This window comes from Falco peregrinus, chromosome 3 (assembly GCF_023634155.1).
Source record: "Falco peregrinus isolate bFalPer1 chromosome 3, bFalPer1.pri, whole genome shotgun sequence".
NCBI classification, from domain to species: Eukaryota; Metazoa; Chordata; class Aves; order Falconiformes; family Falconidae; genus Falco; species Falco peregrinus.
The window spans coordinates 108,801,239-108,820,032 of NC_073723.1; the positions used below are offsets into that span (position 1 = coordinate 108,801,239).

The window sequence follows — 18,794 nt, forward strand, 5'->3', positions numbered from 1 at the left end:
CAACCCCGCATTCTCTTTTGCGGTCCTGATTTTCACGGGCCCAATTCTATCCTTGTATAAATAACAGTAACTTACAAAGAAAGAAAACATACTCATTAAAACAATCAAGATTACCAAGTACATCCCTGTTTCAGGAAACAATCTCCCTACAGTGCTGGAAGGGAGCCTCACACCGTATGGATGACATATAAAGGGAACTGCTCGCCACCACGTATCATATGTAAGGGAATTGTAGTCCTGAAGGGCAGTTCAGTTTTGCACATCTGTTAATGTGGGCTAAACGAACACCCTTTTTACCAGCACTGATCTCTACCCTGTGTACAGCCCTTTTGAGTTCTAATTCCCAGGAAAAGATAAAGCACAAGCAAGCTACATTCAGTATATGAACTGAAAAGGGGATATTCTACACAGATTTTTTCAGCTCCTTAGTAGCACAATTTCCAACTTCAATTTGCACACCACAGACTCTTTACAGACTTTCCTCAATTCAGCAAAATACCAACTGCTGTAAAGGCTGAAACTGAATACTTACTTGTTGCTGTGCTGCCCTGTTCTGTGCAGAAATGCATTTAGAGTTGCTCTGAGATCCTCACTGATTTTCTCCTGCAAAGATGAAATCCAAAAGAAGATCAGCTGCTTAAGACAGGTCACAGCTTTAAGCAGCATTATTGATGAAGCCAGTTCTGTTATTGTCAAGCATTATAGTAGAATCCAAAGCACTGTAATACCTTGGAAAAAAAGGATCAATTTATATACTGAGGAAAAAGGTTAAGAATTAAAGCTTCCAGCAGAGATTAAGTATTTACCCGCAGACATTCAGTGATCCTTGTGGTTTCAAACCCAAGGTTCTAACCTTTGACCTACGTGGCTTTCCCTGCTCAACACCATTTTAGCTGGGAAGTCCAATAAGATACGTACAGGAAAATAAGTCACAGCAGAGGCTTCACTTCACATATTCAAAATAATCTGCTAGGGATAGCTCTTTAAATAGACCATTGGGATTCAAGTAGCAGGTCCAGGTTCAAAATACAGTACAGTGACTTCAAAAACATAAATCATTCGTATGGGGGAAGATGCTAGTGTAGCTTCGTTAATATAGTGAAAAGCAGTTCTGTTATGAAAACTCCCAAGATAAGTATCTGTCGGGACAAAAAACCAAACCCTGCAGCAGGATACCAGCTCTGCAGCGTGAACAATCTTCTCCTGTTTTCAAAATATGCCTTTCTTTCCTACTGCCCAGTCACCTGCAAAACCTCCAAAAAGATTGTCAACCATCTTTTGCAAGGAGGAATTCTCAAGTCAGTCTTGAGATGCTCATTCCATTTGGCTGCAAGATGCTAATTTCTTGTCTCTGCATCACTTATTTAATCAGGTGAGTATAAGGCACCTGCCAGTTTTAATCTTTTGCTGGTTGAAGCTACTTAATCAGGTTAAACAAGAAGGCTGTTGGCTGACTAACTCTGCAGCATGCAGAGATAACAGACACAGAGGAAGCACTTACCGTTGCCCTCTTCCGCAAAAATGCATCCGCTTCATCCACGAATAGCAAGAGCCTGCGAAATGAAAGCACTATACAGTAACAGGTAAGTGAGGCTCAAATGGCTCAAGGATTCTCTTGTCCCACTGCCAGGCACCCCTAACTATGACCAGTTGTAAACCCAAAGGATTACACAAGCGAATTCCTTTCTCAAGGCAATGCTTCTCAGCTGAGCCACAGCAACTTTTCTGTTGCACACACTTGGCCCACCCCAACAGTTAAAACTAGTTATTAGCTTAGGACACCTTATGACTTAAATCTGACTCCACGCCCCTGGAGTTTTGTTTTCTGCTATTCAGATTTTTTTTAAATAAAGATGGGAGTTTTCACAGGCATGGTATGGCAAGGGGCTTGTATCTAGCCATGTTAGCATGCTGCTGCCAAGTTGGAAGAGATCTTTTAGATTGTAGAGTTGAAACTTAGACCTGCTCCCTATGTTTCTGAGAGTGCTTACTTTATACTTCGAGAAACGTGTGCAAGGGCACAAGACAGCTACACAAACATACAAGAAACCTTGGTGACAATGGCATTTTCCTGCCATTTTTTTTTTCTCCTTATACCATTCTGAAACCTCAAACCAGAGTCCTCCCCTGCAACTTGCTTTGTTATTTTGTGGGGTTTTTCCTTTCCAAACCACACTAGCAGTAATGTAACGGTTTTACTACCTGTGGAGAAGTGAATTAATAAAGTCAATGAATAATTCACAAAAATAAATTCACTTATAACCCAAGGGTAGTGCTCTTCCCAAGAGACAGAGTGCATAAAGATGCTTATCAATAACAGAACCAAGTTGCTCATAAAGCTGTCACAACTTTTATTACCTTCTTGCCTAGCTTCAAAACCAGCTTTCTTTCAAGGGATTTCAGGGCCTATTAACATCTTTTACTCAACTCCAGCTTTTCTGAAAATATTCTCAGCTATAGTTTCTGCAGAGAAGAGTCTTCTATCACAACGGCTTTCAGCTAATAAAGGCAACACAGTACAACAACAGCTAACATTGTTGGATATCCAGAATAAAACCTTCAATGTTACTGGAGGTTAAAATATTGATGTATATGGACACATGTAACTTTTGATCATGACTTTTGTAAGATGTCTATCTGAAGTGTATGAAGTTCAAACGCACCAAAGTTTTTGGGGACAGAGAATAAATTCAGACCCAAGCAGCGCTGTGGAAGAGAAACCTTTAGTGGAAGCATCCAGCAGTCTTCATCCATTTCTCTTCCAACTTTTTCTAATCTCACTTAAATTTTTACACATTTCCTTCTCTATCTCCTCAGGGTAGGAGAAGCTTAAAGCGTTCAAATCCTTAGGACATTGACTCTGCATATTTTTGGTTGGTTTTTTTAAAGGGGAAATAGAAACATTAAGAAGATGAATGCATCAAGGATCAAAACAGACACTGCGAGACGATGTCCTATCTAAAGTAATCAAAGAACACATAAATCACTAGTTAGCCACATTTACGGAAGACCTGCAATCAAAACCGCACAAAACCCAAACTGACACCCACTGCTAGTTCTGTATTGAGTTTTAATATCCTGGCTGGACAAGCAACTTCTTAGCTACCTCTGCACTGCAAAAATCCATTTATACTAGTACGAAAAAATTAACTAGACACTTTTACAAATCAGGGAGTCAAGGTTTAGCCTCAACACAAATGCTTTTATGCAGATAAAAGTTTGCTTTTAAAGGTGGCTGAAAAAGCACAGTAGTTTGTGACTTCTACACTTATCTAATGTCAATGCTTTGAGCACCTGTCTCCCCTTACTCTTTTATTTCTTACTCTTCACTGCTTCTGCTTGAGACTCAAAAGTAAACAAGAAGCTGAATCAAAACATTATCAGAGTCTAAAATCTGAGCAATCACAACAGGGAACATAATATCCAGAGAGCGTAACACCTGGTTGCACCTCCATTCATACTCAGTCTTCTAATTACTGCCAGAAAACTAATCACTCTGAAAGAAACGTGTCCCAGCCTTCGAGTGGACAGTACCTCTCTACCTGCCTGGTGAGATCTGCGGAGAGTCAAGCTATGACTGATCTGAAGTAAACAAGAAGAGTTTGAGGGAGCAAAAGCTTTCAGCCCTTTAAATATTACCGAGCAGCCAGAATTCACCCTTTCTAGGAAAACTTCAGGAGATGTTATACCTGGTCAGTGCTACCTCATCAGTGTGAGAGTATCACTCCATAACAACCAGAGATGAGGGGTCCGAACTACATCGTTGCAGCGACTTTGAGCAAGAAACAAAATTCAGGATTCAGAGGAACCTCTACTTACCCTCTCCTACTGGTGTTTGCCCAGTCGAAGAGTTTATGCATGGCAGTAACTCCTTCCCGCCCCATAGGGGCAACATCACCACCTGTCATGATGGCATAATCCATGCCCGAGTGCACAGCTAATTTCTGGAAGGAAACCAAACCAGTCAGTTAAGCACTCCTTCACTGCAATACCAGGGAAGGTGAGAAGGGAAATACAAGTAGTTTAGTCCTATCAGCACATTTATTTGCAGAGGGCGAGTATGCTTTTCGAGAAGAGAGTACTTCTTTAGGCACTTCAGGACAGTTTTTAGCATTGCTCGGAATGGGAAGGAAAAAAGGAAGTTTAGCCTTGCGGCAACGCATGAAATTTAATGCTAGAAGGCACTGCTGAGAGTGCTTAGACCTTCACCTTTAACTTGTGTGTTGTTTATTTCTTCCACTGTTTCCTTCGTGGTCTAGTTTATTAACAGGGTTCTATTCTCTATTAGACACTTAACTGATAGGACTCAAAATTTTATCTGTTTACAAAAAGATAAAAGCCTGGAATTAAATGGTCAGTGAACCCAATGAGTATTCAGACAAAATAACAGAATATGCCCCTTTTGTGTTTTAACACCTGCCACAACTCATTGGTCTGGTGGCTACTAAGCAAAGGGTTTTAATAAAGCTCCTAGGGCATGCTGGAAATACCTCCCTTAAGCCTGCAGGTAAAAAAAAACCTAACAGAAAGCAAAACAAAACCCTCTGTGATTTTTCGCTAGGACAGAAAATGCAAGTCTATCCATAAAGCAAGTTTAACAGGACATAGCCAACATCAGCCAAGCACATCAGAAGAGCCTATGGCTTGCACTGACCAGTTTCCTTAGGCTGGCATGTCCCTGCAGGGCAGAATTACAGCGTTGGCAAAGCCTCCCCCTACTTCAGCCCAAACAGGCCTACCAAGAGCTATGAGACATTTTAATTAAGCTCCCAGCTTAAACCTGCTCTCCATCTCACCGCAACATCTTAGCACTGAATTAGCCCACAAATGCCTGGATCTGCAATGACAGACTTCGCTAGGATTTGAAGCCAGGAAGAGGGAAGATCTTTCTCTCCCCCGCCTCCGTTTCACAAAGCAGTTCACAAAGCAGCTACCAATTAAGCCCTGCCGTGGTGACAGACAGCAGGCTGTGTTAACGTGCCATGAGCTGACCCAGACCTGACTATTCAGTTCTGCCAAGTAAAGTCATCTGAAGGTTAAAATGAACAAATCAGCCCAAGCAGATCAGCAACAGCCCCAGCAAAACATGCTCAGCTGAATCCAACCAATTATCTGCTGTGCAGCAGGAGGCTGGAAAAAAAGCTTTGCTCCATCCATTAAAACCACCCAGTTCCTGCTACTAACGTTTAGTGGTTTTTTTATCAGTCCAACAAAGCTGGAAGCTTTGACAGTCACATCCAAATGTGTTTACATCTGTCAAGAATCCTGTCATGCTGCATTACTACCATCACAGGCCTACACGTCTTTGCCCTGCAGGAGTCAGTGCGGTGGTCTTCCCTCTGACATGCCACCGTTTTGGAACGGCAGTAACAGCAATCTGTACTGTCACTGCCATTAACCCAAGTGCAAAAGTCACAGCTCAGAAAACCTGCTTTTTCTCAGCAAAAGCCAGCTTCCCTGCGTAATATTCTCTCCTCTCTAGAGCATAAAGGTGTCTCTCTTACATCCATCTTCCTTCTGACCCACTCCAAATCTTTTACAGCTACCACCAGCATCCCCTTGGAGTTTCTATGCTAATGGGGAAAAGCATTAAGAGGTAACTTCTGGACTGTTTAGTAAACTTCTTCATCCATTGCCAATCACCTCACTCAGCTCTTACGTTTCTCCCTTCTTATGCTGTTGTTGTCGTCATTTCCTCGACCTGTCCCCCTCTACTGGCTTTAGAAATCCAGACTAGGTGGCGTACCGTCAGAGCAGGCAGCAAAAAACTACCGGGACACGGGTTTAATGCATGGAGAGAGAAAAAACAAGAATTCAACTTGCATCAGCACGTCAAGTCTGCCACTGTTAAACAAGTATTTGAAACCTCAGATCTAGTGGACAAGCACTGAAAAGCAAGTAAAAAATCAAATCGACTCAAAAAAACCCAGATCCTGGTAGCGCATATGCCCAGCGAAGCCATACCTACCTCTTCTCTGCTCTGGGATTAGTAAGCAAGAGCGGGAAGACCCTATTCAGAAAAGTGCACGAAACTAACAGAGGTGGAAATGAGACAGCAGGCCGGCATTGCTATTTCACAGCTCACAGTTGCCAAGTGCCTCTTCCAGATGGAAGGGCTCTTCTGCCTACACTTAGTACCAGAACCCAAGCAACTGTAGTAATTTAGAGTTGAAGCAGGCTGCATGCCCCTTCCTCCCTTTCCAACAGACACATAAGCACACCATGTTTATGCAATACTACAGCAACAGATTTCAGATTAGGTTGGGTGCTTAGAGCCTGAAGTTTTCAGAGCACCCTGCAACATACAGGTTATCAGAATCTTGGCATGGCTTTACCTTGGCAAAGAGCGTCTTTCCAGTGCCAGGGGGACCGTACATAAGAATATTCCTGTATAGGCTTTTATTCTTTTTTGTATTTCTTGTTGCTATGGCAATGTCTCTCACACGTGCTTCTAACTGTGGCTGCAACAAAAGGGTTAAACTTAAGGAATAGGAAGTACCACGTGACCTGCATCTATCAGCTTCATAGGTGAGTACCAGGAAGAAGCAGGCAGCACTCCTAATGTCTCGAGCTTTTACACCTTAACTTCAGCTGGTTATTACTTTAGACCAGGGTCATTTCCCTTTCTAGGTCAGGATTTACTCGATTTGAAGTTCTGTCCACTTGGCTACTCATTTATAAGAAAAAGCAGCAGTGCGGGAAGCAGTGCAGTAACTATGGTAAGAACCAGTAACACCTGAAGATTCACCTCCTATTGGATGCCCTGGGAGGGATATGTCAAAAATAAGCAACTCTTTGCAATACTTCTTTCATAAGTCATAAATGTTCCTGTTCTTACTTATTACTGCATTTGTTGGGATCCTGAGAGAAAGCTATTCCTGCAGGAGCACTTTCTCTCAGCATCTTCAAGCAGTACTTAAGTTTGCCTGATATCCAGGAATCAAATTCAGAAGCAAATATAGAGTAGCAGCCCTAATTACCAAGTTAAGAACCATTCACAAAACAGGCAGATGCATACGCTGCTGCTTTTTTTTTTGGCCTACAAGCAGATCTAGGTCCAGTAATGTTTAACAGATTAGATGAGACAAGTGGAGCTCTGTATATTAACATGCAGACTGAAGAAAAAATGCGGCAGGGCAAGGAATGCACTAAGACTTCCAACTGCCTTGCACACAGGGAAAAAAGGTTAGTGTGCTTAATGCGTGTCACACTGAACACAGGAGCTTATTTACAGCCCCAAGGCTGCTGTCTCTCCAGAATTAATGGAATTACAGCTTTTGAAGCCAGCGTAAGGAAACGGCTGTATTATTTAGATTCCAAAGTCATCCCTTCACAGTCCAAGATCACAAAATAAGAGTACTCACACTGAGCACAACTCCTTCAAGGGCATCCTGAGCCTTGCTGGTAAGACGCTTACCAACCTAAAGAGGACAAATTCCATTACTGACACATAGAAATCAACCACAGTTTTGACAACTTACCTGGACAAAAAGGTCACACAAAATGACAACGAGCTCAGCCCACCTATGCTATCTCTAATAGTAGGTTTGTTCACAGACCCATCTCTCTGCCTGACAGAAAGAGCTGCAAAAGGAGTTCTGCATCCTCATGGCAGAGTGCAACACAGAAACAAAGCTAAACCTTACCTTGATAGGATGCTTCAGTGCCTCCAGCACAGTAATGCGTGAGGTTTCTCTCACCAGGGAAGGTTTGCCCAAACGCGCTTCTATGTATCGCCCTGCTACTGCCGTGGCATTCTTGGCAGAGTAAACACCCACGGCCAGCAGGGTTAGACCTGCCACCTGCAAAGAGATGGGGGAAGGATTAGGAAAACACACTTGGCAAGGCAACGCTAATGTATGTAGCATGCCCAGTGGAGGGGAATTAAGATTCAGGACAAATGCTGACCAACAGGGAGTTATTTTTGGTAAGATGTTTTATCCCTGTTCAGACAGCCAAGGTCTTACACTCCCTATTCATAAGGCATTTAGCACTCTTGCATCTTGCAGTGTGAAACGCACAGAGGAAGCAGAAGCGACACATATAGGCATGCATCCGAAGTATGTATTCCCTGCCCAAAACGTGTGTGGCTTTTCAGACTTCTAACTCCATAGAGTACGTATTAAGACAAATAGGCACGAGGCTTTGCTACAAACTGGAGGTATAAGCATCCTATGAGAAACTAGGATCTCCCATAACACTGAAGCTTTAGCTTCCAGTGTTATGAACAGAAGTGGTGTGGTTTGGTGGTAGTTTTTGGGGTTTTATTCCAGGTATTCTGTGAAGGCATGGAAGAATAAGCCCACATCAAGCAGGTGCTATCTGCCACACTACTCCTCACCCTACAAGAAACTGTACGCAGAATTAAAGATGCCAAGATAAACATCTGTGTTGTGGCTGCCACCAAGGTATTACGCAGTAGGGAACAAAAAGGACCAGCTAGGGTACACCTGCTAAAGGTCTTGGTTCTGGCTTGACTATTCACAAGAGGAAAACAGGTACTCAAAGAGGACCTTCAAAGCCAAAACCACCACCGGAATTATTGCTATTGCATTACAGACTGTTCTTTCAGAAACCCCAGAACATCAGTCATCCCCATCAATTTCCCAGTGAAGCAGAAAGTCTCCAGACTTCTCTGTGGTTTATAGCTGCTGCTCGGTTCAGCACTACGTTGGCTCATATTAAACCAAGAGCCCTGCAGGCAGCTTTTCCCACCATAGCTAGCTGGCAGAATAGACATGGAGCTGTGCTGACAACCCTAAAGACGCTCCAGGAAGTTGCTAAGAACATTTCAAGACAGGAGTTTAAAGCAAGACTTTACAGAAATCTTTAGCATGGATAGGACTGTTTCCTTAATTCTCAGAGACTGAAAGCACTGACCACTTTTATAAAACTTAAGGTACACAAACATAAGCCTCCAGGTTCCGGCTGTTTGTACTTATGGAGGCAAGTCAGTTGATTTACCAAAAGTCCTATTCACCTGAAAATACAAGGGAGCAAGGGGTATTACTTTTAAACTGAGAGGTGTCTGGGAAGAGGCCAACTGTTCCACACGGTTCTGCGTGCAAATAATCAGTTGTGTTCAGCTTATAGCTAGATGCCAATAATGCATGTCAGAGCAAGCCCAGATAGATAGAAGAACAAGCTGCAGCAATTGCTTTCGAAGTAAGCAGCCTTTTACTACAAGTACAAAACAAGGTCAAAAGCCTCAAGGGCATCAAGGATGGCACTGTTCAATAAACCATGAGACACCATCTGTTCACTTTCGCTCTGCTTAGACGTGTGACGTCACCTTTGCTTTGCATGGAAACATGCACGGTTCAGAACTGCAAGTTCCAAGATGCAAAGGGTAAGACAACCTCCACATCCAATTCAGTTCCGTTTACAGGGACTTTCAAACACAAAAAAAGAGGCTCCACCTTTTTGCAGCCTCCCTCTAAAAACAAGGTACCACGACAAATGATCTCATGCACTCTTACACCATCGGCTTCAGCAACATCCAGTACCAAGCAAAGTTACAGGTTGCTTGATACACGATATCCACCCAGGCAGAGGTAAGTATTTCAGACTTTTGGATTTCACTGATGTTCATACCACAAGGCACAGAGAAATACACAGCTTCAGTCTTACAGCTGTATCAAACCAGGAAAATTACTTGACTTGCACATTCACAAAAGAAACCCAATTACTATGCCAACTTCACAAATCAGTCTGATTACAGTGCCTGTCTGTTTATCATGAAATAGCTAAGAAAGGAATGAATCTCTGACTGATAAGCAAAGTGAATTCCACTAAAAAAAAAAAACCCAATAAACCCAAAAACTTGGAGCAGAACCTTTGGGGTCCTGCTGGTACGGGAAGAGCTAGGAAAAGAACAGCCCTTACAGTAGGCAGGAAGAGCTGAAAATACAGGGCTTATTTAGAGGAACCCTAATCTTACCTTACAGTCATTTTTCAAAGCAGCAAAATATGAGTTCCAGCTGTGTTACCTCCTTTCCAAAAATATGCGCGCTTTTTTTTAAAACCTAAATGTCCCAAATTCACAAGACAAGCACTTGTCAGAAGCAAAAATGACCATAATGCAGGAAACTGGTATCTGGGTCAAGAGAATATGCAGCTAGAAACACCAACCACTACTCTGCAAAAGGCTCCGAATACTGCAGGCATTCCAGGTACAGCCTACAGATTACAAAAGGATCCACTAAAAGCATGTCTTAATTCTTCCCAGAGCACTGAGGCAGCGCCTTTTTATCAGCCTGTGTGTATAAAACCACAGGGTGGAGCAGATGGTGGCAGCTAACTGAAAGGAAAATGTCCACTTTAACAAGCCAAGCTACTAAAAATAAATTTTCACTGTAAAGTTTTATTGTAAAAAGTACAGTAAGAAGTAACTTTATGTCCGTAAGAAGCCACTGCCATGCTCTTTTGTACTCTTTCCAGCTTTCAATCAACTTATTTAGCACACATAACAGCCCTAAGTGCTCTCTAGGCTACATCAAAATTAGATAAAAAGTTGTGAGATAAGCAGCAAAAAAGTTGTAGATAATGTCTTGCAATATCTTGATGTTCCAATGACTAAAGGTGCTCCTTTATAGATGAAAGCGGGACCCTCATACTCTCAGAGAGCTGACACTATCCACCTGGAATGAGACTAGCAAATTCTTGGTAGCTAACTTGTGGGAAGAAATTGCAGCTCAAGAGACAGAATGCATGCAAAAAGGGAATATTGAACAATTTCTCTCTGGCCTTAAAATTGTGCACCTTAATTTAAAAACACAAACTTTCACGATGCGTCTCTTACTATTTGCTGAGGAGTGTTCTCAGAGTTTTACTGTAAAGGATAAGTAAACAAAAAATTTGAGACCACTGGTTTAGAGTAAAAAAAACAAAAACTTTTGTGCCCACCAGATCAGCTATTACACATCTCCAATATACTTCCCCTAATATTCCTAAAAAGGCATTTCCAGTTTGTAGTTTAACTGCAAACACACAAAAGAAATCAGGGGTGGAGGAGAAATGGATCCCTGTTCCCAAAACCCACCACTGGCGAAGTCTAACAGCAGCGTTAAACATTTCATAATGCTTTGTTCACCTATAAACATTTACAGATGTTCATGCATGAAAATACAACGAACACCAATCATTAAAAAGCTCAGTGAAAACTTAGCAGCTCAGAGCCTAGTCAAATATGAAAGTGACACTCAAGTTCTCCAAAAAAATCTGCAGTTATCTCTAATTGCCTATTAGATAAAACCCCTACTCTCCTACATACATAAGAGACTGCAATCTGCAGAACAACCTGTGGAAAAAAAGCCATCTGTGAAAAAGACTCGGCTATTTTTTTTCACAGAACCTGCACATATTACTTGTAATAGCTGGCAAACTTTCAAGAAACATGTTTGTAAAGGTGATGGAGTCTCCAAAAGCAAGAGAATTCCATGCTGTTGATCAATCAAAGCCAGAACTTTTGTGACCGATGAGGAACAAATTATCCATACAGGGAAGACTAGAATTAATCTGAATAAAAATCTGAAGCACTCTCCTTAAATGAGGACTGCAGAGAGCACTAAGTGAGCAGCAAATCCCCATCACAGTTTACAGTTTATAAACATATCAGAAATAGGAGTTTGTTTAACACACATTTACAGACAGACTTTTCTGGCAGTTGTCGATACACGTCACAATCTTACCGTGGCTGTAACTTTATCCCAGTCTGTTACAAAAGCACGGAATCCTTCCCCGAAAAGCATCCCAGCTGTCCTACAATAAGCAAACAGCAAGACAAGCAGGAGAAGAAAAAAGGGATTTCAAAAGACTGAACTGCAACAATTTACAAAACAACTTTACAATGGTCTTCTTCAGAACCAGTCACAGCTAACAGAGGGCTCACCTGGGAACTGACAAATGAATAAGCATGGCAAATACATTTATAATCATCTGATGTCTACACCTGGTCTGGGATTAAATCCAGAAAAGCATTTGGCATTCCGATGATAGCAATTTCTTTAACAGATTAAGATTATTAGTGCTGAACTGTAACAAAAGGTATTTAATTCTAAAGCTTTTTTAATTCAAAAATTAACAAGTTACAAATCTAGATGTCCACCCCTTTGGCTGCTTTATACCTTTATGGCATATGTTCAGAAACTGAAAGAACTCAAAAAATTTTCAGAGTAACTGAGTCTCAATTTTAGCAAGTAAGGCTTGGAGTCATCTGTTGGTAAAATTACGTAAAATCCACAGTCTCTCCAGTTCACATTCAGATGACCATGTAGCAAGATAAGTGAAAGAGAGGGTTCCCTTTAACATAATTCCTATCATTCAGAGCACAAGGGTGTACAAACTAACCCTTTGTATTCCTCAGAGCTTAAGGGGAATAAACACAGCAAGGTTTCCTACATGACAGGAGAAATCTGCAAAAGCAGCAAGACAACCCATGCCCTTCTCCTGGCTTGCACGTACTTGAGGGACTCCAACACCGTTTGGCGATGTTCAGCAGCTTTTAGGCGAATCTGCTCCCGAATGATGTCTGCGTTCTCCCGCTCAGCCTTGGCACGGGCTCTTGCCTCTGCCTCCACACGCAGCATTTCATTCTTATGACGCAGCTCCATCTCTCGCTCTACAGTAGCTTTTTTTTAAAAAAGAAAAAAAAACCACAGAGGAAGACAATCTTTTGGGCTGGCTTAATCCCAATTAGCAAGCAGGTGAAAGAGATGCATTGCTTCATCCTGGCTTCACAATAGCTGTGTGTGATCCCATGGCAGCAGACTTCAAGATCTTAATTCTTCCCACCCTCCCCCAAAAGGCAGCCAACCAGTACAGTATTATTACAAAAGACAGACAAGGAATTTTCTCTCTGTGCTTCAAAAGGATCACACACCAAATAGGTGGCCTCTTCCAGATGGCACATTGCAAGACAACAATCGTATTCCAGTTCTGGAAGTTCATTACCAGAAAAAAAGCTGAGGGCCAACTTTAGTCAGAGATGAGCTAGACAGTAAGAGGTAAAGCAACAGAGAGGGAAAACCCACAGTGCCTGGCACCGCTGCTGCTCATCAACGTCATTTCAGAGAGGAAGAGTGACATGCTACAGACAAGGAAGGACAACCCTGGGCAAGTAACTACACACAGTGCAATAGACATTGCTTATGAAGGGAAGCAAAATGGAGTTGCCTGTAAAATGCTGTCCCAAACAGGATTTTGGAAGCTCTGTTCTGTGTGTCTGAAGTAACAGTGACTGACACGTTAAGATTGACGTGAATGCAGAATGAACGAGAAACCTAAGAACAACCCAGGAACTGAGATGACGACCTCACAACCCTCTCTCTTCAGTGTTACCGCAAGAAATCCTGACTGGACCACCCTGCTACTTGATACCCCTCTTGATACCAGAACGCTGGACAGGCTACCTTGACATTCACACCTTGGTGCTACGAGTAGGTGGAAACTACAAGAGTAAAATCACCCTCTCCTACAGAGTTTCACCACTGAGCTTCGTTACATGGTTGCTACAATACCTCCCTCAAAGATACCGACAAACCCCGAGTACACCAGATGGCAGCAAGGAGTGGACAACAGAGCAGCTGGCAGCTGTGGAAGGAGCCAGCCAGCCTTCCCATCCCCTCTGGTCCTACACAAATTGCTCTATACATTTCTAACACTTGTGCCCTAGTGGAGTCCCACTGGAGTTCTGCAAAGCCAGTCATGCTGGCAATTCCCCAACAACAAGAAGAAACAAAGCACGTTTCAGACTAAACCTTCCGTTACTCAGCTTTTATTTTCTACAGGAAACAATGAACAGAGACTAAGTAATGTAGATCGAACTGTTCCTCCCAAGAGGTATTTTGTTTCCCTTCCTTCCTCAAAACTGGTTCTATTTTACAATGCCCCAGCATAAAAATCAGCATTTCAGTTGCTACACCACGAGATGCTGACAGACAGTTCACTGGGAAATCCAAGTACTACAGGACAGACATTTTTTTCTAAACTACTCTCAGAAGCAACTGGTATTTTGAGTACTACTGGGATTTACACGGTCCTTGCCAGTATGACATTAACACGTGACCTAATGGAGCATCAATGAATACGGACAAGGAGTCAAAGATCAGTACAGAGAACTCATGCTCCTCACCACTGTCACCAGCTCAAGAAAAATTACTAGCTTACCACGTCTCATAGCTTCCTGCTTCTGTACAGATTCTTCCTGCTTCCTCAGATTCTCTTCATTAGCAAGTTGCTACAGGCAGAGATGACAGCAGAAGATGCATTAAAGTTCTAAGAACTCAGTCAAGTAGGTATTTGTGTAAGCTTAAGTACTACAAATATTTTCAAGAAGCTAGTGCTCAGGTTGAAGTGCGTTCTCCCTCTCCCCATCTCCCAGATTCATACTCTCAATCCCATGCTCCTAGCCACTTTGTCCTAATTCCTGGCCTTTGATGTGCCTGGCCACCACTGTCGATGCCAAGCAAATAGTACAGATGGCAGCAACTGTGTCTGGCATCAGCCATCTGGCCAGCACGATAGGGCTGCTCCAGATCACCACTTTGACTTAAGGAAGCTACTATACAGTTCCCAGCTGGGTTAGAGAAGGAAGCGATCATACCTGCTGTCGCATCTGTTCGTCATAGCGCTGCCTTGCCAATTTGTCCTGGTATTGGGCTCGCTTGAAAAAAAAAGTAAAAATAAAAAAAAAAAAAGAAAAAGTAATTCAGAATATAAAGATCAGGCATTTAACAGAGAACCCAGTCCTAAGGGCAACATCGTTTGGAACATGCAGGGGAAGAAAAACCAATGCAAAAACCCCCACACAAAACAAAAAAATAAACCCAGATTTAAATACAAACAGGGCAAAGTTTCGGGCAAAACATCCTCAGCCAGCACCAAAAACTCCGCTATGCTGAAAAATCTATTTAGTCTGACTTCATTTTAAGGTATCACAGATATAAAAACAAAGAACTTGGCCTAGAAAAGGAAAATTTTACTGGGAAAAACACTTATTTTTCATGTCCTAAAGCACATTACCTGGCCTGGCAATTGCAAGCAATAGGACTGTCAAGATACGCTGCCAGTCAGATGAGCTCTGTTTCTGATTGACTTTCTTGACCCTCATTAATTTCTCTCATTGATTTTCTACTGCAACTGGCAAATAAACCCCTATCATCTACACTCAACTGGAAGCTGCCTGAGGGCCCTATCCACCAGCAAGCAGGACCCTGTACAAAGGATATTATTCTCTATTCCAAATACAACACAGCAGAACAGCTTGAAAATTATCTCCTCAACAGTTGCAAAGCACGGTACTTCAGAAGTGAATCACGATCAAGCTTGCTTTGACTTCAAATGATGCCCTGTGAACTTGCAAGAGTTGAAGAGCTAACTCATGAACAGAGCAGATGACTGCGAAGCCTGCTTCCTGAGCCAGCCTGTCCAAAGTCCAAACTCTGACGGGATAAAAAGCAACGTGTGCCAAGTAAGCAGTTTTGGCTATCTTCCCAAGCTAAATAAACAATTAGAATTAATCAACCCCCTCGCTTCCTGTGCTCTCAAAGTAAAAAGTCACCACATGTGAGCTATGAGCGTAAAAGCTAGCTTACACTTCCCTGATTTCAGTGTTACTGCCACTTCACGTGACTTACGCTAAAACATACCAGAAAGCACCACTATTGCTCACAACACAGCTCTGTTAACTCTCAGATTTGCATCACTTCTCCTCCTAAGGTATTCTTTCCTGTCTAAAGTATCCTGGAATAAACAGGGTTGCAGGCTACTTCAGACTGAAATCCAAATAATTTAAGAGACATTAACTGTCCAGGCTAACACATAGACTCAATAAGCCAGCAGTCTTTGATCTCTTAACACCATCAGCTGTTAGATACAAACAAGTGTATCTCAGCACGTTCAAGAGCACTTCCCTGAAAATTCCTTCAGGAAAGTTTCAAAGGGCACACAGTAAGAGTAACTGCTACTACTGGTTCCTTTGGATGGTCAAGAATTTGGTAACAAAAGTTCAAGACAACAAAGCTGCATATAACTACAAATCAAATTCGACATTACAAAGCCAGTGTAGAAGACAGGCTCAGTCTGCAAACTGCCTCACATCTATGGCAGCCCACAATCCCCTTTCTCCCACTCCCCAAAAGGCAGAATTAATGCACTGTTGCCTTTTCCACACAGGAGGCCACAAACAAGGTCTCCCATCACGTGGCTTCCCCCTCATTCCCTTACTGCTTGATGCTGTTTTGTTTCTTCACTGAGTGTTTTTCGCCTCTCTTCTGCTTGTACCCGTATCTGCTCATTCTTCAGTTGTTCTATGGCAGCTTCATACTCCTATTAAAAAATAAAGGGAAAATCATCACAAATAAGCTCAGTACAGCATCCTATTAGAGGAACACTAGTGCGCTCCAAGAAACCCATCTGTAATCAGTGGTACCCTGCAAAGCTGAGCAATGACACAAGAAAGCTAAAATACGATCACAAAACATGACTGTAAGAAATTTCATAATTAGCCATTTCACGATTAAATAATTTTACAAAAAAACCACAATAAGAACAAGCAAATCAACACTCCAACAACCCCCAAATTCCTTTAGAAAAGAAAGGGAAGTCTGTTCTCCACCCAGCTACTTTACAGTTCCCTGCAGGAAACCCCTGTCATTCCCTAAAAATGGTGGTGATATTACAAGGGTTACAAAACCACTTGGACATGCAAATTATAAAGAAAGCCATAAAATATGCCTGAGAATAGGCCAAATGAGCTTGCAATTCACCTTCCAGAATATTTTTTTTTTAAATGGTGATAACTATTACTTGCTGAAGCTGAACAGCAACCAGCAAAACTAAGCACCCTCTGCAGCCTGTTAAAGACAGCAAGACTTTGACTGATGCCCCCCACAAGCCTGGCTGTTGCCTGAGAGGCACAACACAACAAACGATGATGTTCAACATACCTTAAGTTTCGTTTGCTGTTCCAGCTGCAAAGTCTGCTCCTGCATCTGGGCAAGACTGAGGGCATCTTTTGCGTGGCCTGAAATTGACAGCGGGAAGTGGTTACCGACACCACAAAGGCCTTCTCTCAAGGGAGAAAATGCTCAATTCAGGATAATTCCGTCCACTGGGGTCAATTCAGTCCCACCCGGCGCTGGCTTCGCGGGCCTTATGGAACCGCAGCACACGCGCGGTCTGAAGCCAACAGGTCTACCCTGCTGAGAGGGTGCTGCGGTACCCCGCCCGCCCCAGACCTCGCTCAGGGGAAGCAGCGGCCCGCAGGGACCGACCGCAGGCCGCTGCAGGCCGCGGGGCTCCCGGCGAGGAGCAGCAGCCCTCCGAGAGCCCGGGGCTGCCCCGACCCCGCCCGAGGAAGGCGGCAGGACCCGACGGGACGCCAAGCGCCGCCGCCAGCCGGCGAGCAGCACCGGCAGCGCGGCGCCCCCAGCCCCGACCCCTCACGCACGGGACGCGTCCAGCTCCCGCGCCGCCTTGGCCGCCCGCTCCAGGCCCGTGGGGTCGAAGTTGCTCCATTTGTCCTTGGGCGCCTGGCGGTCCCCAGGGGCGGCGGCACCCCCCGGGGCCCCCCCGGCACCACCGCCCGGGCCCGGCGGGAGGGAGAGGCCAGCCCCGCCCGGCGCCGCCTCCCCGCCGCCCGCAGGCCCCGCACCGCGGTTCAGCCCGAACAGCCAAGACATGACGCCGCCGGCGGCACGCGCGCACGCGGAGGACGCCCCGCTTCCCCGCCCCCCCCTCCGCGCCTGCGCCAGCGGGGCGGGGCCGGCCTCCCATTGGGCAAGGCGCGGGATTGACGGAATGACGCAAGAGGGTCGGGCCAGCCGGTGGGAAGCGATTGGCTGGGGAGCGGGCGAGCGGGCGGGACAGCTGGGCTGGGGACGGCGAGCGGAGAAGGACAAACTAGAGCGGGCGGCGCGGCGCCATAGCAACGGCGGCGCGGTGGGGCTGCGAGGGCAGCGGGCCGGCGCGGCGGGGCTGCGCTTGGCCCCGGGGCTTGTGCCACCCGCACACCGGTCCTGGCCACGGCGGGGGAGCGGGCGGGGAAGGGGAACGGGGAAGGTAGCAGCGGAGAGGTCAGGATCAGCCCCGCAGGTGCGGGCCGCCAGCCGGCCCTGCTTACAGCCCGGGCCCGCCCCAGCGCTGGGGAGCAGGCCGCGGCCCAGCAGCCCCTTGTCTTTTTTATCTTTAAATATACACGTTTCTTCCCAAAGGCACACTTGAGCACATTTCTGAAGAACCTCCCGCAGAACGCTTGAGTTTTCTCTCAGTCACAGGGGCTTTTCTGTGGGGGACTGGGTTTCTTTTTTTGGTTTTTCCTTTGTTTTGTTCTTCTTTGTGGTGGTTTTTTTTTTTTATTGTTTTGGTTTCCTCCTAGTGACCCCCCGCATTCATCACTTGTGCTTAAAATTCACAATGGCTCTGCTGTGGGGTGTCACACACACGTTTTTGGAAAACCAATACAGCAGCAGAACAGTTAATGCCTATTACAAGGTACTATCCCAAGCACTCCAGCCCTAGTCCTCAAAATAATCACATTTTACCTGTAGCTTTCTAATTCATGGTTTTAGTTGTTCAGCTTGGGTCAAAGAATATCTACCGAATATTTAATGGAGATTTGATTGCAGAACTACTTAGTACAAAAGGAAAAAGACAAGCCCTAAACAAACGTCATTGCACTTGTAAGCTATTTTCTGAGCACGTTTCAGCCTAGAACAGAGATCCCCCACCCAGCTTGTACAACCAGCAGCAGGTTTTGATCGGGTGGAATTTTTCCTTCATTTTGGCAGTGATAA

The 18,794-nt window shown here is 44.3% G+C and overlaps 1 protein-coding gene across 1 annotated transcript in view; it reads right to left on the minus strand.

Annotated features, from left to right (window-relative positions):
• The window catches only part of LOC101911398 (ATPase family AAA domain containing 3A), a 28,675-nt gene extending 10,955 nt beyond the window's left edge, over positions 1 to 17,720 (minus strand). The window contains exons 1-13 of the mRNA XM_055799568.1: positions 17,450 to 17,720; positions 16,947 to 17,023; positions 16,225 to 16,326; positions 14,603 to 14,662; positions 14,167 to 14,236; positions 12,463 to 12,628; positions 11,691 to 11,760; positions 7,647 to 7,802; positions 7,365 to 7,421; positions 6,336 to 6,461; positions 3,820 to 3,944; positions 1,502 to 1,553; positions 533 to 603 (exon numbers count right to left, since the gene is read on the minus strand). Coding sequence (XP_055655543.1) covers positions 533 to 603; positions 1,502 to 1,553; positions 3,820 to 3,944; positions 6,336 to 6,461; positions 7,365 to 7,421; positions 7,647 to 7,802; positions 11,691 to 11,760; positions 12,463 to 12,628; positions 14,167 to 14,236; positions 14,603 to 14,662; positions 16,225 to 16,326; positions 16,947 to 17,023; positions 17,450 to 17,681 — 1,364 coding nt within the window. The 5' untranslated portion in view covers positions 17,682 to 17,720. The remainder of the gene's footprint in view (positions 1 to 532; positions 604 to 1,501; positions 1,554 to 3,819; positions 3,945 to 6,335; positions 6,462 to 7,364; positions 7,422 to 7,646; positions 7,803 to 11,690; positions 11,761 to 12,462; positions 12,629 to 14,166; positions 14,237 to 14,602; positions 14,663 to 16,224; positions 16,327 to 16,946; positions 17,024 to 17,449) is intronic.
• Positions 17,721 to 18,794: the final 1,074 nt, after the last annotated feature.